This window comes from Daktulosphaira vitifoliae, unplaced genomic scaffold, assembly GCF_025091365.1.
Source record: "Daktulosphaira vitifoliae isolate Bord-2020 unplaced genomic scaffold, ASM2509136v1 Scaffold_2, whole genome shotgun sequence".
NCBI lineage: Eukaryota > Metazoa > Arthropoda > Insecta > Hemiptera > Phylloxeridae > Daktulosphaira > Daktulosphaira vitifoliae.
This window is the reverse complement of record NW_026099573.1, coordinates 26,503,154-26,522,101: the sequence shown is the minus strand read 5'-3', so window position 1 is coordinate 26,522,101 and position 18,948 is coordinate 26,503,154. Positions and strand designations below refer to the sequence as shown.

Genomic DNA, 18,948 nt, shown 5'->3' with positions numbered 1-18,948 from the left:
CAGTATATAATATTGCCAATTTGTTGGTAACATTTGCTACATAAATCATAAATAAAAAATATTTCAATTGTAGAATCTTTTTAAACACCTAAAATTACTAAGAAATGATTACTATGATATCTATTTAAGTGATCTATTACAATAAAAATGTAAAAAATATATTGAGCTTTTCTGATAAATATAAAGTAAATAGTCATTATACAATTTCCTGACTCCATATTAATCTTAAGAATACTATATTTTTTATTCTCATAAAATTTTTTGCAGACCATTTATTTATAGTTAACAACAAATTATTATCTAAAAAGTTCTGTGTCTAACCCTTTTATTATTATATAAGTTTGCCATAAAAGTAATAACTACTTATTTTTTTTAAATTATCGGAAAAAATTACAATACTAAATTATTAAATATCAATTTCATACTACGTTGAATTGCTTTAATAGATATTTATTCATAAATTATACTTATAAAGCAACTATTTATTAGGAATATGATAGAAATACCTTTGACTAGTGGTATTATATTTATACTCAAGTTGGATTCATTTGATCGTAAATTCTCCAATTTTCCTTTGAGCCCAATGCTTATTATACGGATTAGACTATAGATGGGCTAGTATAATAGCACAACGTGCTGTTCGATTACTCGGTTTTTACTAAATTTTAGGGATGGGTAGTTCGTGAGTGAGTCAACTTAAAGAATTGATTCATTTAAGTGAACTGAACGAGCTGAATCAGTGTGTCATGGTACTGTGACTCAATGACTCAGTGTGGACTAAGAATTGAATTTAGTTTAAAACGTCTTATCAATAAATTCTGAATCGTGCGAATTGTGATATATAGATTTAACTTACAGAAGTAGAAGTTGATGGAGTAATATTTGGGTCATCAATCGTCTCTTCTATTACATGAGTCTATTTAATAAATTTACTAATGGATGCTTGATTTAATATGTCTAGTTAAATTTGAAGTCGAAGAGTAATTATTTTTTAATTTTATACGACAAAGTCCACTCTTTACATGAATATTAACTGCTTCAAGTTGAAAAAAATCCCAAATAACACTTGATTTATTCATTTGAAAATGAAATAAAATACCTTCGTAAATTAAATAAAATGTTTCACAATTTTCGATTTTGTGCACAAGATGTATTGTAATCACAGGAAACAACGTTGACACAATGAGTAAAATTTTAAATATATGAGACTAGATTATACATAATGTCAGTTCTTAGAACTTAATATAACTTAACTAATATTCATTCAAGAATAGACCTGTAATTGCATACAAGAAAATTTTGAAATATATGAGAGAAGAGACCTACTTTTCTCACTGCATGCACTAAACATTAAACATTGATAATACCTACATTGTATTTGTATACCTAATTTAACACATAAATAAATCTATGTGTTGATGTTAATAATAAAAAAAATAGTGTTTTTAGATTTTAAATTTACTCTTTATTTCAATAATAATTAACAAATTTAAATATAATTAGTAAAAATATTAAACAATTTAATAGAAAAATATTTTATAAATATCAAATAACCAAATAAATTACTTTTTATGTAACTATTGTGGGTATGTATTGAGAATCTAAAATTTGAACAGAAGAAAAAAGGAATCAAACTATTGGATGATTAGAAGTCTTAACTTAAAATTAGCTCAACCATCTTATAGGTAAAAATCAGGGTTTGAGGCCCATCATCTTATAAAATTACTAATTAGTAATAACCAACTACTTTTTCCATAATGTACATACAATTTGAATTTGATTATCATTTCTTTCGCGCTTTAATTTAATTCCAATATATATAAACAAATAATGAATAAAAAATTATTGATAGCAATATTACATTTAATTTTACAATAGTAGTTAATAAATAATAATTATTTACAATGAGTAAAATAAATTATTATCCACATTTGTGTAAAACAATAATTCATTGATATTTCATATTTAATATTAATCTAGCTAAGATAACTTAAGGCGCATTTAGAAGGCACTCTATGAGTATGCCTTGCGAGTTGCGAGTTGTAATTCGCGTTCCACAAACTTCTACAACTCACAAGTCAGAATTGCGCTTTTAAGGATTCGACGATTTGGAGTTGACTCACCGAGTCAATTCATTTGAGTGAACTGATCCATATCAGTGAGTCAAAAATCCCATCTCTATATATATATATATATATATGTTTGTACAAAAAAACACTATAGCCCAGTTAGGTGGGGTTGGGTTTAAACATTTTAAAGGTGATAAGCCGAACAAGACTGCCGGACAATAGTGTAATCGCCCACAAATCGCGTGACTATTACAACTTCAGTACTCTTATATATTATTTTATTATTTTCATGTGTATATATTTATATTTTTTAAAATTTACTTTGTGATAAGTAAAAACAAATTTTATATTTGCTCAATTATATTTGATACATAATTATCGATTAAGAATAAGACACTAGTTTTCTTGGAATCTATTAAGAATTTTTAATTTTAGTAAAAGAAATAATATTATTATTTTAATGTTTTTTTAATTAAATAATTTTTTCTTTTACAAAAATATAAAAATTTTTATAGTTTCCAAGAGATTGAGCATCTTATCCTTAATTGATTACTGGTTGATAACTTCTGGACCAATACTTTGGAAATTATTAATATTTTATGTTTAGACAGATGGAAATGTGCGGGCGAGAATCGTTTAATAATAAAAATAGTCATATCCGGTGACAAATATATTAGGGCAATTAATTCATTGATTTTTTAAATTCTTATGGACAGATATTACAAAAAAAATTAATACTAAAGTCAATCGAGCCAAGTAGTAAAGCCGGAATATCAAATAATTGAATGAACACAATTAAAGCGTCATAAATGTATAGTACAATGAATTTCAGAATGAGATAACGAAACTTGGCGACCAATGGTAAGATAGTAAAAATCTTACATTACTCAATTGTCACTCAGATGCGTTCTTCATGCCCCGCGGGTTAGAATTAAGTTCATAAGAAAACTGGCAACGTTGCTTTTATAATTCTGTATAATAAAAAAGAACAGAGCGTTGAAATCATTCTTAACGCTTGTATATACCAACGTTGCCAGTTTGCTTATTCATTTACATTTTATTTTTAATGTCGCCATGTTTTGAATATATTTATTACGTTTACTGAAAACGATTGTTTTGAATTTGTCGTTCAAATATGCTAAAATTATTATTATTTATAGACCGTCCGGTAGAGTTATTTTTCTATTCCTTATTTATTACACATTATTATTGAATTAATATTGCATTTATAAAATATATGTTGTTTATTATTTTGGCTTAATCAATTTTTCATACAAATTATTCAAACACCATTTTTAATACGTTAAAATTATTCTTTTTTTTAACAGAAATGTTTGTTGTTTAATAAATGTTTTAAACTTTCTTTTTACATTTTATTTGAGATATATAATGTAATTTATAATAATTTAATTGGTTATGCATTCTAATAATTTTTAATTGAAAATTTAAAAATATAAATAATTTTTTTATAAAATGATGAACTTAATAAATGTATAAAAATTAGCTGAAATATTACTAAAAATATTTATCATATGTATATATATATTTTACGTTTTTTACTTTATAGGGTAATTGTTTTATAATTGACTACTAAATTTCTCCTTAAGTAATAATAATCTTAGAAATATTTTGTTTACTTTGTTGAGTACTATTGATCACTCAAATTATTAGTGTTTAAGTACTTGTTAATTAACATGTCTTTTTACCATTATAAGAGCACCAACTTAATTTTTTTAGATTGCAACATATATTTTAACTTACTTATATAATAAAAAATGGTCTAATTATTGAAACACCATTTTTAATACATTAAAATTATTCTTTTTTAATAGAAATATTTGTTGTTTAATAAAAGTTTTAAATTATATTTTTATATTTTATTTGAGATTACATAATGTAATCTATAATAATTTAATCGGTTATGCATTCCAATAGTTTTTAATTGAAAATTTAAAAATATTAACATTTTTTTAAATTGTGACTTCATAAACATATAAAATTGTTACATAAAAACTGCATGATATACTAAATATATATACATTTTTAGCTTACTTATATAATAAAAAAATTTCTGATTAAAAAAATGGCTGGTAGATAATAATCATTAGACCAGTAATTCAATTACTAAATTAAATTCATTATTAAATTATTAAATTTTTAGGATTTTAATACTTATGCAGATGGAATGCGCAAGCGATACAAATAGTTATATGTGGTCATAAATATATTAGAGCAATAAATTATCAACTACATAACAAAGTGGCGACAAATTCATTGATTATTTTTAATTTGATAGAGATATATTAATAAAAATGAATACTGAAGTCAATCGAGCCAAGTAGTAAGAGCAACAAATTCAAATGTTCCAGTGATCAAAATTAAAGCGTTAGTTAGATCGTAACTCGGCGACTAAATGGTAAGATAAGGCTCTTATTTTACCCAACAAAATGACAACGATGTTTTGATAATCTACATAATTACAAGTGACAGAGCGGTCTTAATGCTTACCAATACCATGTTGCCAGATTGCTTATTAATGTATCTTTTATTTGTATTTGTCACTCTTACTACTTGGTGTCAGTATTAAATTTCTCAAATTTTTGTTCATCGAATTGAAAATTACCAATGAATTTGTCCCCGTTTTTTAAATATCTGTTTCATCTGCTGAAATCGGTTTTGTTTGAATTTGTGGCTTAAATATATTAAAACTATTGCTATTAATAGACCGTTCGGTTGGGTTATTTTTCTATTTGTTATTTATCGCCTATTAGAATTGTCAGTAAATTGTATTAATAAAATATGTGCTGTTCTTTATATCATCGGTTTAGGTTATATTTTTTACACATTATTCAAGTACTGCTTTTACTATAATATTGTAGTATTTCTGATTTTATCTTTTTTAGCCGAAATTGTTGTTGTTTGATGTAAGTTTTAAATTTTCTTTTTACATTTTATTTTAAACTACAAATACATTGCAATTTATATTAATTAAATTATTGTTGAAAAGCATTCTATAAAATCCTCGCAAAAAAAAAAAAAAAAATTTAACAAATTTGATATTTCGTGGTAGACAATTTTACTATTATTATTATCTTTTAATTTCAATTCTAAATTATAATATAAATACACGTTTGGTCTCCAGTAATATATTAAGTTTAATTTTTGCTTTAAATAATTGTTTTATCTTCAATCAAATTAGTCAATTTTTTATTATTTGAACAAATTTTTTCTTTGCTCTATTTATAATTGGAGGACAAAAATTTCAATCTGTTTTATAATATTAAGTCTACTTTTTATTTTTTAATACTAGTCCAAGATAATTTTTTTGACCATTTTATAATCAATTGCGATATTTAACCAATAATTTTATCACATAAAATCATCAAAAATTTTATTATCATTTTATTGCAATAAACAAAATTTTCTAAATTATTTTTGTGTTTAAAAAACTTATGATTTATGAACTTAGGATTCTATTTTGGCTATTAACCGACCTATTCCTAACATATCTAAAATTAAAATTGCCCTCCCTAAAATTTTTCATAATCTTAATTTTAATTTCATATAAGTATGCCAAACATCGGATCATTTTAATAATTATTCAAGTGATTAAATTAAAATTTATAATATCAATTATATTATTTATTCAAACTACATGAAACATTATAATAATATTTTATTTATTTAAAAAAAATCTGACATGCCTTAAAAAACACATTGAAAAAGTAAATACATGCTAAGTAAAAAAACTGACCAAATAGAAGAAGCATATACAGGGAATAAAACAATTTTAAGCATGTTTTTCGCGGCACAACTTTATATGATCTGTATTGATGCTAGTGTCCAAAAATTTTTACCAATTTGTAAAGGAGAAAATTATTTATGAAAAATCGAAGACTATGATGACAATACAACTTGATAAATGTTGTCAAGTAGACCAATAATTGTATACCTGCTAAATCTTTTAATTATCAACAAGTAGAGCGTTCCATGAGTGGTTACTTGACAAGTATGTCAGTACTTGTGCACTGACATTATATTACTATAGTACTACTATAGTGATACGATCACATTTGCATGTGCCCATATTTCTGTCTCCCATAACATCGTTGTACCGTTTAATAGACATATATATATAATTAACACAGTGACATACAACAATACTAACAGGAGGGCGGACTGCACACATAAACATTTTAGCAATTCACGGCCAATGTGCCATAATAAGACATCCCTATCGATAGTTGACCTTTTACCATCTTCGCGATCACTACTTTGTCTGATNACCATCTTCACGATCACTACTTTGTCTGATAATTTACTTAACTTCGCTACTCCGTATATTGTGACACTATAATATAGTGTGTGTGTGTGTCGCCGTCAGCTCCCTATTAGATTAATCATCTCTAGATGTCCAGCAGGTTGTATTATCTATTTAATATTTCAATTGCTTAATAAATATTTATTTATATCGTTGTTAATCTAAAGTGTTATATATATATATATTGTAGTGCGACCCTTGGTAGTTCCTCTAAGGGAATATAAATTAAATAGGAAACTTCAGTACCTAAGGTAGATATAGCCTAGCCAGCTATCCCCCGTTGGTCCCTTAGAATACTGTCGACGGGCATTTAGGCTAAACCCCTAAATAGCGACGTAACAATAGTAATAAAAAGTAAGGCAAGTACACAAAACCAGTTTTGTTATCGAATATTATACGGCGGAAATATTCTCAATAATGAACACTCGCACTGTAAATAATCAGTTACTTTTCATACGACACTGCGTAACATATAGTAACCGAAAATTGCCTATACTCGACCCCTGAAAAAAGATCGGTACCCAGACACCTTAAATTTATCTTCTATTTTCAGTCAACGCGTTACACTACGGACGCACAAATACTGTCAACAACGATGACGACAATTAGTAATTTGTAATCTGATAGTCTAAAGTTCACATTTCAATTTTACCGAGAACACTCGGTAAAATTGACATAAATGAGAACACTAAAGTGAATCCTTTAAAATGACCAAAATAGTCGTTTTATACAGACAAATTAATTTTTTATAATTATAAATTACAATTGATACAACAACTATAGTTGTTATGTTATGTATAATCAGTATTATGCCAGTACACTGCTAGCAATGGCGTGACGCTAGTAGCCAGTTCCGACCATCAATACTGGACCAGTACTTAGGTAATTACGGGAGAAAATTAACCCTAAGAGATAAGTTGATAGTTTTTTATGACTTTTTACACGGGTTACGTATAAAGGTGATCCCATAGCGAAGGATAGATGTCAAATCTCTACGATTAATATAATAATGTGTTGAGATACATTTTCTAAAGTATTTTTTTATGTATTGCTTTCTTGTAAATTTATGAATAAGTCACTGATAGTGTATATAATTAATTGGCTCATACTTTTTTAGTTTTTACTTAATTGTGTGACACAATTAGTGTCTGAGAGCACTTTTATATATTACTAAATTTTTAACCAGGATTGTTAAAAAAATAGCCTGCTTAAAAATTTGACTTCTTATAAGACCAATGTAAACGTTTAAAATACTGATTTAAAACGTAAAAATCCTGTATATTAAATATTATCTAATACACGGGTAACAAAGTAAAAAAATTGACATTGCCATTTACAGATGATTGAGTTATAAGATACACTATAGTATATCTAATAAATGTACATTATCATGCACAATAATAATATTCATTGTAAATGTTGTTTTTGAGTATGGTGCGTCAGTACTGTGATCGGCTGTCTTATTTTTAGACATCCGTTGTAGCAGCAACATTTGCCAAAAAGTCATCTTCGTAGCACTGTACATCAATGAGTACTCCTATATGGGGGCACTATGTCGGTTTTATTTACAAGTTATAATCTCATTATTTTTACACATTGATTATGGTAGCGTTATTATTTAACTCTAGAAGCTGACGCTTAAGTTATAGCAACATAAATATTGTTGAAATGTTTGAACCGTTTATAATATTGAAGTGTATTTAGATGTTATAAATTTGTTAGAGTAGGGAGAAATGTTATTTTCAGCGTCACTGTCATAACTCTAGTGGAGCTGTACGCTTGTTGTCACATTCTCGTGGGCTTTAAAAAAAAAAACTAGTATTCGCTCGAAGTGTTGTGCATTTTTTTTTATATAAAGATTAATTACCGATTTATCATGCTGTCTCAAGCTTCTTCCTCATCTACCCTACAACAACAGCCTTTTGCAGATAATCAGCGTCGGAATAGACGTCATAGGACCAACCAAGCTAGTGGTCACCGACGAGGTCGAAAGCGTCGCGCACACTCAAATGATGGCGACCATGTCCGGTAAGTGACGAGCAAAAAAAAAAAAAAAAATCATATTTAATTTCCCGATGATATTTATTTTTTGGCAACCATAACTAATCTTATCACTCTATGTTACAAATTTGTTATTTTTTGTCTCTGCCCGATGAATCATAACAACGAACACTAGCACGAATTTCCATGGTACCGATTTATCAGCAGTTAGTTTATAAAATTAAAAAAAATTTTTTTTTCATAATTCGGTTAATTTAATTTTCGCAGATTTTTTATTAAAACTGTCAAAACGTCGATAATATTTTAAATATTTATTGTTTGTAACCATTGTGGTTCTAGCTGTAGGCTACTAAAATGTCTTGGTGTGGTGTACTATTTCCTCCGATTGCAATGTTTTTGACATTCGTGGCAACTTCATATTTTCGCAAGTAATTTAAACGTATTTTGTTACCTTTTACTTAATTTAATTACAATAACTTTGATGTCAGCTATTGATAAACAATAATACTATCTAATTATAATAATGGATAGAGACCGCTGTCGACGGTCTTGTGCCAAAAACCGTCACCTCTGGGTCAATTTTCAATTGCGATCAGTTTGAGTAAAAAAAAAAGGGCGTCTATTTTTAATAGCATAGCTTCAGTACTCTACGTTTGAGTCATCTATAACTGTAATCATAGTGATTATACATCAATATTTTTTTAGACAGAACTCACGAGCGACTGTTGCTAATAAGTCGGTGGCTGAGACATCCGGCAATGAAAATCGAAACTCAGTAATATCGGAAGCTCCGAATTTCATTTCGAAAATAGACGATCTCAACAATCACATGAAAGAACCATTGCTCAATGACCAAAATCTGCCGGATACAGAAAAAGAAGAAGAGGATCACAGTCGACCAAGGTCCCCATCATCTGATTCATCATCATCATCATCAGGCTCATCAGCAGTGACAAGAATATTGAAAATAACATATTCAAATCAACCGGACGTTGTAATGCATAGGGCACGAGATGACGCTGAAGAATCAGATGGTGAGTGGGTAGAATATTTAGGGTGTATTGTCTTGATGATTACTTATTTATAGATTTACAACAGCTAGAAGATAATGAACCGACACAACTCAATAGTGATTCACATTCAGAAAGTGAAGATGATAACTATAAATCATTAGATCTACCAAACAAAATCGAAGACGACAATGTAGCAGCATCTATGGTAATACTTTGATAGAAAACTTAAGTGTTTGCAGGACATTTGCAAGACAATTTTAAATTTATCATATATTTCAACATTGTTTTTTAAATTTTAAAACTTACACATAAAATTGCCAGAATATACTTTGAAAAAAAAAATTATTATTATTTGTTAAAAGATTTTTTTTTTTTAAACAAAATTATTATTAAATTTTGTATTATTTCTTCATGTAGAAACTATTGGAAGATTTACGAGCAAAACATGCGGCCGATACAGAGCGTTTACTTAATGATTTTGAGTGGAAACTTCGACAAGTAGAGCAAACATGGAAAAACAAAATGGACGAAATGCTTAAGACTAAAAATGATGAGAAGAATAAATTAGAAATGGAAATCCGAAGAGTGGCTGAAGAAGAAGCTGATAAAGCGGTGGCTGAAGCTCAATTACGAGCAGATGAAGCAGAATCTCGTTTAAGGTTAAAAGAAGCTGAGTTAGAGAGTACAAAAGTTTCTGCAGCTTCAGAAATAGCAAAATTGACTGAAGAAGCGGCTAAAATGTATGAAATGAGTTCTACATTAGAAGCAGCGCAGCAACGACTGCAGGAAACTCAACAAGCTCTCAGGGAACAGTCAGAAAACCATGACTTAGCATTACGAACACGTATGGAAAATGCCGAATCGCAGTTTAAGCAAAAAGTTAGTATGACTGTTATAAATACTTTTACTAGGAGTTTAAATCCAAATTATACAAAATCAGATTCTGTAACATAAATTTCATGAAAAAGTCAACAACTTTTATTGTGAAAAACTCAATGAAATAATAATGAATAGTAAACGGGAGTCGATTAATTGGAATGTTTGGATTCAGAGTTTTAATTTATGCTGTGCAAAGCATTCTTTTATCATGAACCATATTTTTTACCGAGAAGTTGTCCTGTGTTGTATTTTATAATTTTTTGGTGTATAAATTGTAATTATGATGACAGCAAAAAAGTAATAATCATAATAATAACAATAATAATTAACCATTTAATTACTCCATGAATAAGAATAATATTAATAATTTTTTCTTTAAGGTATACATTTTTTTTTCAATATATCAATAATGGGGAATTTTTTTATATTTATTCCTGATACCTTATCTGGGTGTCAACTTCATTTTTTCCAATGGTATTGAACAGATTTATCCAACTTGATACGATTTGTAATATTTTAATTTTTGAAATTTTGGTACAGTAGTAGCAGATTTTTTTTTATGTGCAGGCACAAAAAAAAAAAAAAAAGTACGACAGAGTAAAACCAATAGCTTCTCAGCTAAGCATTGAAGCTTGTAACATTATTTGCCCCTTTTAATGTAAAATGAAAGTTTTTAAGATATTAAAAAATTTTTGACTTTAATTTTAAAAGTTAAAAAAAAAATTAATCTTCTTTAAAATAATGTTTTTGATTAAAAACTAATATTAAAAAATGCTTTTATAATTAATTTATACCAAAATTTTGAATTTATCTCATTTTACTTATTATCCGATCAAGATTTGTATAACTTAACTAAAAAATGTTTTTTCAAATTTGAAACCTAATTTTAATATAAAAACTTGATATTACCGTTATGGTTAGCAATTTATGTATATTGGTAATAATTTTCAAGGTAATCTTGTAAAACAGGTTTCTTAATTCTATTTAAAAAATAAAAATTGTACAATAATTAATTTTTCTGTACAAATTTTTAAATAGGTTAGTGTTGAAATTAGTTTTTTAATAATATAATGGATATGTAAACAAGCCCCAAGAAATTAAATTAAAAAATTAATTTGAAAGTTTAACTAATCTGTATTATTATTATTAATTTACTTTTAATGTCATCCTTAATAAGCTTTGATTTTGTTAAAGAGCACGAGAAAATCTAGACAGCTTAGTGTAACGGAATCGAACATCGGTACCTACGCACCGAAATTCGACGTGTTCGTGACTTAGCTAAGTTGGCTTCCAATTTTGGTACTAATAGCCTTTATCAAAAGTTAATCCTACAAAGTGCATACTGAAAAATCCGTATCGTTATTAGTAGTGTCATCATAATGTTGATGATATTATGACATATTACGTGACAATGTATATGGGAATAATATTAGACGGTTACTTTTATTTTTTTAAACTAGTATTTAATAAATATTAAATATTATGTTATGTTATCTAATAATTCAATATTTCATAAAAAATAATGATGATATTGAACGCAGAAAAATATTTATATTATTGCATTTAAAAAAAAAAAAAATCATTTAAAAAGTTTAGTTAATCTAATTAATTTACTAAATATAGTTAAATGAAATACTACAAAAATAAAGAGAATTTTTAACGATTNTCTAATTAATCTAATTAATTTACTAAATATAGTTAAATGAAATACTACAAAAATAAAGAGAATTTTTAACGATTTCCTACATAATGTAATGATCGGAACGTAGTTTTAGGATTCTTATGTCTGCCAAAATCTGAATGTACTAAAAATATGGACATTCTCCGACTTGAATTACTACATTTTTGTCAATAATAAAATTTATGTTAGATCTTATTTTAATGAATGTAAATTTTGTATTCAATTCATTAGAATTTCATTTATTTCGTTAAATCGTTGATTATTTTAAGAATTTATTAAATTAAAATTAGCATTTTATGTAATTTATAATTTCTATAAAAAATAGCTAACATATAATGATTTTTAATAAAATTTATTTTGTAATGTAATCATAGATGTATAATTATAGTTATATTAGTTTAGTATACTAAAATATTTATTAATTTTATTTTATTTTGTTCAATATAGACCGAAGAAATGAAAGCAGATTTTGATTCCAGAGTAGAACAAGCGGAACGAGCGATTCGCCGACAGTGGAAAGCAGATGAGAAAGAATGGGCAAGTCAAATAGAAACACTAAAAAAAGATTTAGAAAAAGTGAAAACAAATTTAGCTACAGTGCAAGTAAAAAAAAGTGTCAACCTAAAAACTGACTTCCTCTGCACAATATAACTTTTCAAATAAATTCTTTTCAGGGAATTCATGTCAGAGAACTTAATGAAAATGAACTCAAATTTAAACAAAAGTTAAAAGATGAGATTGCGCAAATCGAAGTCAGGGTAAAATTGTTTTCATTATTTAAATAAATTTTATTTATAATTTTTTTGTAAATTTGTTAAAAGGACGTCCAATCAAAAAATTTAATTTTTGAGAATTGATTATTTTAAGTATCACTTTTTATCATTTCATTTTAATTATTATTCATGTATAAAATACTAAAAATTGTTCACTGTTATTGCCCTTATATATAATACAAGTTTTTATTTATATATTAAAAGTCATGACTGAAGTTCTTTTAATAATTTTTCAATTATTGGAAAATGCAGTATAATTAAAATGAATAAAATAATAGCCGATACTTTATAAGCTGTTAGCGACACCACGCAAATTTTCATAACTTCTTTTAATACTCATGAGGAATTATAAACTTACAAAAAGGTCTTAATTTAAGGCTTCAGTAACATAATTTATTTTTAATAGAAAAAATTTATTTAAAAAATAATCATTGGCCTCTGGAACATATCTTTGTAGTACAGACGTCTATCGTATTTTCAAAATCATACAAATTTTTTGTAAATGGGTTGAATTTTCATTTTTAATTTCAACTGCATATTACTATAATTTAAATTTGTAAGTATTTAGAATCAGCTGTGCAAAAGAGCGGTGGTATTGACGAGGATATAAGTCACAGGATTAAGTGTGAATGGGTAATATGGAGAGAAGCTTCTTGTGTGTTATGCGATAAGAAAATTTTAATTAGGCTGAAAGGTAAGTTTTAAAAGACTATTGAAATCAACTATGATGTATGGTTCACAGTGTTGGGTAGTTGACAAGAAAATAGAATAGAGAATGAGTTTACCAGTGAAGAGAATGCTTAGATAGATGGATAAATAGAGTGACTAGAGAGATAGAATAAGGAACGAACATATAAGGGGCAGTATAGGTGTAGCATCATTTATGGACATGATGAGAAAAAATAGACTTAGATGGTTTGGATCATTAAATCATGTTATGAGGAGAGAGGAATTAGAAGCCGTAAGAATATATTATTAGTCGTATTATACTCAATATATTTTATTTTGAAATTAAAATTGACTTCTGGACTTATGTTCTATATATAAATGTGTGTTGAAGTAACGCGCATTTATAAAAGTTAAATTTTTGTATAAAAATTACAAATTTAGAAAATTTACTAGAATTGTTTTACCAAATTTTTGTATGAAGATCTTTTTATAATTTAGTAGATGTTTCATAGGTGTATTAGGAAAAAATGGAAGTGTTAATCTCATTTCTCCCCACAAAAAAAAAAAACGTTTTTTTGAAATTTTCTTTCTACACATTTGCATAGACATGTTTTATAATAGTTACAGTTATAACAGTTAAATTTAAATGTATACTTGTCTCTTCTATGTACAACTGTACTGATTGGGTTGATAGTTCAAATTAAAACCATTTGATATAATGTTAAGAATGTAGAATTAAAATGTACAAAAAACTAAAAATTGCCAAAATGTTGATTGATTTTAACAAATTATTATGCAACTTATATATTATTTTCAGTTAATCGAAAAGTATCAAACACAAATAGATACAAAAGAAATTCAATTAAATAGAAAGAAACAACTTTTAGAGACTACCAGGGATCAGTTGGCAACTGCAATTTCTGAGGGCGAGAAGAATTTGAAAGAGGCTCATCTTGAAGCAAACCATCGATTGGAAGAAGAAAAGAAGAAACATAAGATAGAAATTGATCAGCTACGTACGCAATGTGACATAGAGGCAGTGGATACACGACGGCGGTTTGATAAGTTGGACATGTGGTATATAGAACGATTAGATTCTCAACAAACAGAGCACGATCGTACATTAGGTAAAAATAACTATTAATCTTGAATTCAATTTCGCCTGCTTATTTTAATTATTGTCGATTTTATCATATATAGAACGTCTACATCAAGAATGTGATTTAAAAGTAGCAGCATTGGAAAAAGAAATGCAAGATAACAATCTAAAATTTGAAGCACGATTAAACGAAGCTCAGAATAATGTTAATGAAGCAGAACGTAAAGCTAATGAGAGTCGACTAAAATTGGTTGATGCTGAACGTAGAGCCAAAGAAGCTGAGTCAAAACTTGAGAATTTGGCATTGCGATGGAGTAAAGCAGAACATCATGTCAATGAATTGGAAGTTAAATTACAAGAAACTTCCAAACTAGCAGCTGAATCTAAAAATAAAGTCATAGAGGAATTCGAGCGTAGAATAAGTGAATCTCAAATTAAAGTTAGTGAAGCAAAGCAAAGAGTTACACAGCTAGAGGCATGGAAAGCCAAAGAGACGGAACGCATAGCTTCCGAACAGAAAATAAAAGAAGCTGCTGAAATCAAGTTGAAGGAAAAGAAAGGTAAAATTTTTAAATGATTCTATGTAATTGTAAAATATATATATCCATTATGAAATCAGAACTTGAAAATCAAACTCAAAACAATAACAACGATGAGATGATAGCCAAATTACTAGAAGAACAGGCTTCACGATTGGACAAACATTGGCAATCAATGATCAAGTGAGTTTTTATTTTCGTAAAACAGGGATGTATATTTAATTCTACAATACCTTTTTAAATGAATAATTTATCAGGCAAAGAGAAGCGCAGCTAATAATGGAACATGGACAAAGGCTAGCCGTAGAAAAAGAGAGACATGCAAAACAACTTACACAATGGCATGCATTAACGGAGCAGCTCAAAGATAAATTGGAAGAACGAGATGGACACCATGAAGCATTAGAAAAAACCAGTCACTGCAGTGATGAAAACTTACACAAGACTGACCAACAGTTTGTCAAAGAAATATTACAGATAAAAGTACAAGAAACAATCAATGGAAATTGTATTTCAAAACCGTGTCCAGCCTCTGAGTATGTTTGAATTTCTTGTTTGTGTTTTGAATAATCTTTTATTTTATTACAGTTAAATAAAAATGTATTTTTTATAACTTAAAAAATTTATCTTATTGAGAACAAATAATTATTGATAAGCAACAACTGTCTTATTTATTCAATATTTTCAACTAAAGAGTAAACAATAATAAAAATAATCTTCGAAAAAAGTTTTATACATTTTCAGTTAAATATTACTTAAATAATAAATAAAACAAAACAACGTCTAGAACGATAGAAATTTGAAATAATGAAAATATGAAAAATTAATATAAATAAAGTCATACTAAATAAAATATTTTATTATGCCAGTGATCAATTTCATAGTAATTGAATTCCTAAATTTATTTTATTTTTATAAAATGTTCACTAGACAATTTTTCCTTCTTTTTTAATTTACTATATTAATCCTATCAATAAACATGTATTTTATTTTTATGAAGATAATATTCACAAAATATGCAAAATTTATGTACAATGAGGAGTAAATTGATTAAATAAAATTTATGACGTAAGTAACATGAAAAGGGAGTGGTTCATTTGCTTAATCTACGTAAGTTTATAATTATTCACAATTAAAGAATTATAGTTTTAACTTAGACTATTTCTTGACTTTCAGTTGATGGGAGCATATTTTTGATTGCGTCAAATCGCACATAAAATTGTGTGTGTTTCATTGTATAGTTTTGTGTTTAGGTATTATCATTTGTAGTTTTTTATGTAATGATGCATCATAGTGAAGGTGATATAAGACAAAATACTTACATATAGGAATGCTTTAAACATTTGTATGTATGAATGTTTAGATTGATTTCATATTTAATTTCTATTAGATTAAACTGGTTTTATGAAAATAGCTTTTTTAATGAAAAAATAAATAAATATATATATATTTATTATGGCAATAAAATAGAAAAAAGAATTAATTGTAAAAAAAAATACTTTAAACTCATAAGTAAACGTTGTGCACACAACAATGCATAATATTACTTTACATTATTTGTTTTGATGAGTAAAAAATCAATTTTCATTCCTCTTAAACTATTTTTATTGCTAAAACTATTTTGTTATGTAAAATATCTTTAAACATATATAAATACAAGACACAATTGACTTTAACGGTTTTTTATTATTTAAGTCAACAATACTAATAAAAATCATTACATTATTATAATACTTTTTGTAAATGTTAAATAGAAAAGACGGTTATTATATTTTTATCTTGGAACTTTTTTTTAACATTCTATATTTTCACAAAAATCACAAAATAAAAAATTAACTTAAGATATAGCGTAATGAAGTTGAAACATTTTTTTAGATTAGTATTGACATTTGGCAGTAATTAAAATCACTGTGTTATAGTAAAACGCTTTGATGCGTTTTAAGAAACAAATTAACAAAAAATGTATCATATTTACCAAAAATTGTGTGATTTTTAACTTAAAAGTTAAATTTTATGGCACATTAAATAAGCTTTAATTCAAAATAATTTAGAATGATGCAAGTACTATGTTACGATGTAAATAAACTATAAAACCATCCGTTTTTACTAAATATTGTATAATTTTTTTATTAAAGTTCAGTAACTCCTTGAAATTGAGATTTTCAATTGGTTCTGTAGGAGCAGAGTATTTTTATGGAGAGACAGAAAACACAGCAGAGTAAAACTAATATTTTCTCATCTACAAGACGAAGATAAAATTAAACACTTTTTTGCCACAGCTAATTATAATTTTACTGGTTGATAAATATTAAATTATTTGATAACGTAAATTGTAGTTAGGAAGTCTTTAATTATATTGAATAATATAAATAAATATTCTTATAGCATATTATGTATTTAATAATTTAAATATTTATCGTTATTGTTTAGTGATACGTCGTCTCTTGTGTCTGAAAGTCCCTCATTAAATGATGCACAACCAAATGCTCAAGCTCAAAAATCACCACAAAATCAATCGTCACAGCAATCAAAATCCAATAATGGCAATGGAAATAGAAATCGAAGGAATAGAGCCAGACAGAGAAATACGTCAAGATATTGAAAGAATCTAAAATAATTTTCTATTAATTTTTAATTTGAAATAAAAACGAAAATTTGATTTTTATAAAAAATAAAATAAATTATATTTGTAATATATTTTTTGAATAAGGCGATTATTTTTTTAGGTTTTCTGTGCTCGTTACTATAAGCAACATATTTTAATAGCAGGCAGGCGCTATTTTTAAATAGTATAATGATAAAATTGTTTTAATATTCAATGTGATTAATTACTTTTTATTAGGGTTATTGGCCAACAGACTGTTGTCACGTAGTTATCCCAAAAATCTCGTATTACTCATTACACATATTCCTGTGATTTATTATTACTATATCGAGAAAAATCTCGATATATTTTTGAAAAGTTCATCGTTCATACAATAGGCACAATTGTGTTCTTTGATAATCTAAAANTAGATATTGAAAGAATTTAAAATAATTTTCTATTCATTTTTAATTTGAAATAAAAACGAAAGTTTGATTTTTATAAAAAATAAAATAAATTATATTTGTAATATATTTTTTGAATAAGGTGATTATTTTTTTAGGTTTTCTGTGCTCGTTACTATAAGCAACATATTTTAATAGCAGGCAGGCGCTATTTTTATATAGTATAATGATAAAATTGTTTTAATATTCAATGTGATTAATTACTTTTTATCAGGGCTATTGGCTATTGTTATTGATTATTGGCCAACAGACTTGTCATGTAGTTATCCCAAAAATCTCGTATTACTGATTACACATATTCCTGTGATTTATTATTAATATATCGAGAAAAATCTCGATATATTTTTGAAAAGTTCATCGTTCATACAATAGGCACAATTGTGTTCTTTGATAATCTAAAATTTAAAAATTGTTTCATAGATAGTGTGTAATTACCGACCAGGCTTCAATTACAAAACATATTTATTGGTAAAAGACAGCTAAATAAAACCTAGTGGAATACTTGAAAAAAAGTTTTCTTTTAACCAAGTATTATTATTATTATTTTAATAATTTTGAGTTGTTTAAAAAAAAAAAGTTTAAAATACATGGAATAATAATGATTAAAAACAAAAATTCTGATTAGTCAAAAATCATTTACAAAGTGAAGTAATAATTTTATCTTTTAATTACATAACGCTGAAACACAGAAATTTATGCTAAAATGAAATTTAGTGATTCATCATAAAATAATTGCATTAAGTTGACGAAATCGTACACATGTGTTGTTTGTGTCAAAAGTGCTGTTTCATCGTTTTGTCACATTGTGTAAACACAGTACTAGTTGATTTATTTGTTGAATTTTTACGGGTTATTC

At 26.5% G+C, this 18,948-nt stretch overlaps 1 protein-coding gene across 4 annotated transcripts; it reads left to right on the top strand.

Annotated features, from left to right (window-relative positions):
- The first annotated feature begins 7,917 nt into the window (after window positions 1–7,917).
- On the top strand, window positions 7,918–17,761 carry LOC126897787 (putative leucine-rich repeat-containing protein DDB_G0290503). Of its 4 annotated transcripts, none has more exons than XR_007702200.1 (12): window positions 7,918–8,418; window positions 9,097–9,425; window positions 9,479–9,609; window positions 9,822–10,283; window positions 12,412–12,567; window positions 12,639–12,722; window positions 14,224–14,533; window positions 14,607–15,065; window positions 15,125–15,227; window positions 15,302–15,580; window positions 16,045–16,154; window positions 17,475–17,620. XR_007702200.1 is itself a non-coding variant. In XM_050671655.1 (11 exons), exons 1-11 carry the CDS (start codon window positions 8,267–8,269, stop codon window positions 17,644–17,646), a joined length of 2,637 nt encoding a protein of 878 aa, XP_050527612.1. In that variant the 5' UTR covers window positions 7,919–8,266; the 3' UTR covers window positions 17,647–17,761. The 4 variants fall into 4 exon arrangements, 2 of the variants coding, with proteins under 2 accessions (XP_050527612.1, XP_050527613.1); XR_007702199.1 differs by lacking the exon at window positions 17,475–17,620 and adding an exon at window positions 16,221–16,469; XM_050671655.1 differs by lacking the exon at window positions 16,045–16,154 and having other exon boundaries at window positions 7,919–8,418; window positions 17,475–17,761.
- Window positions 17,762–18,948: the final 1,187 nt, after the last annotated feature.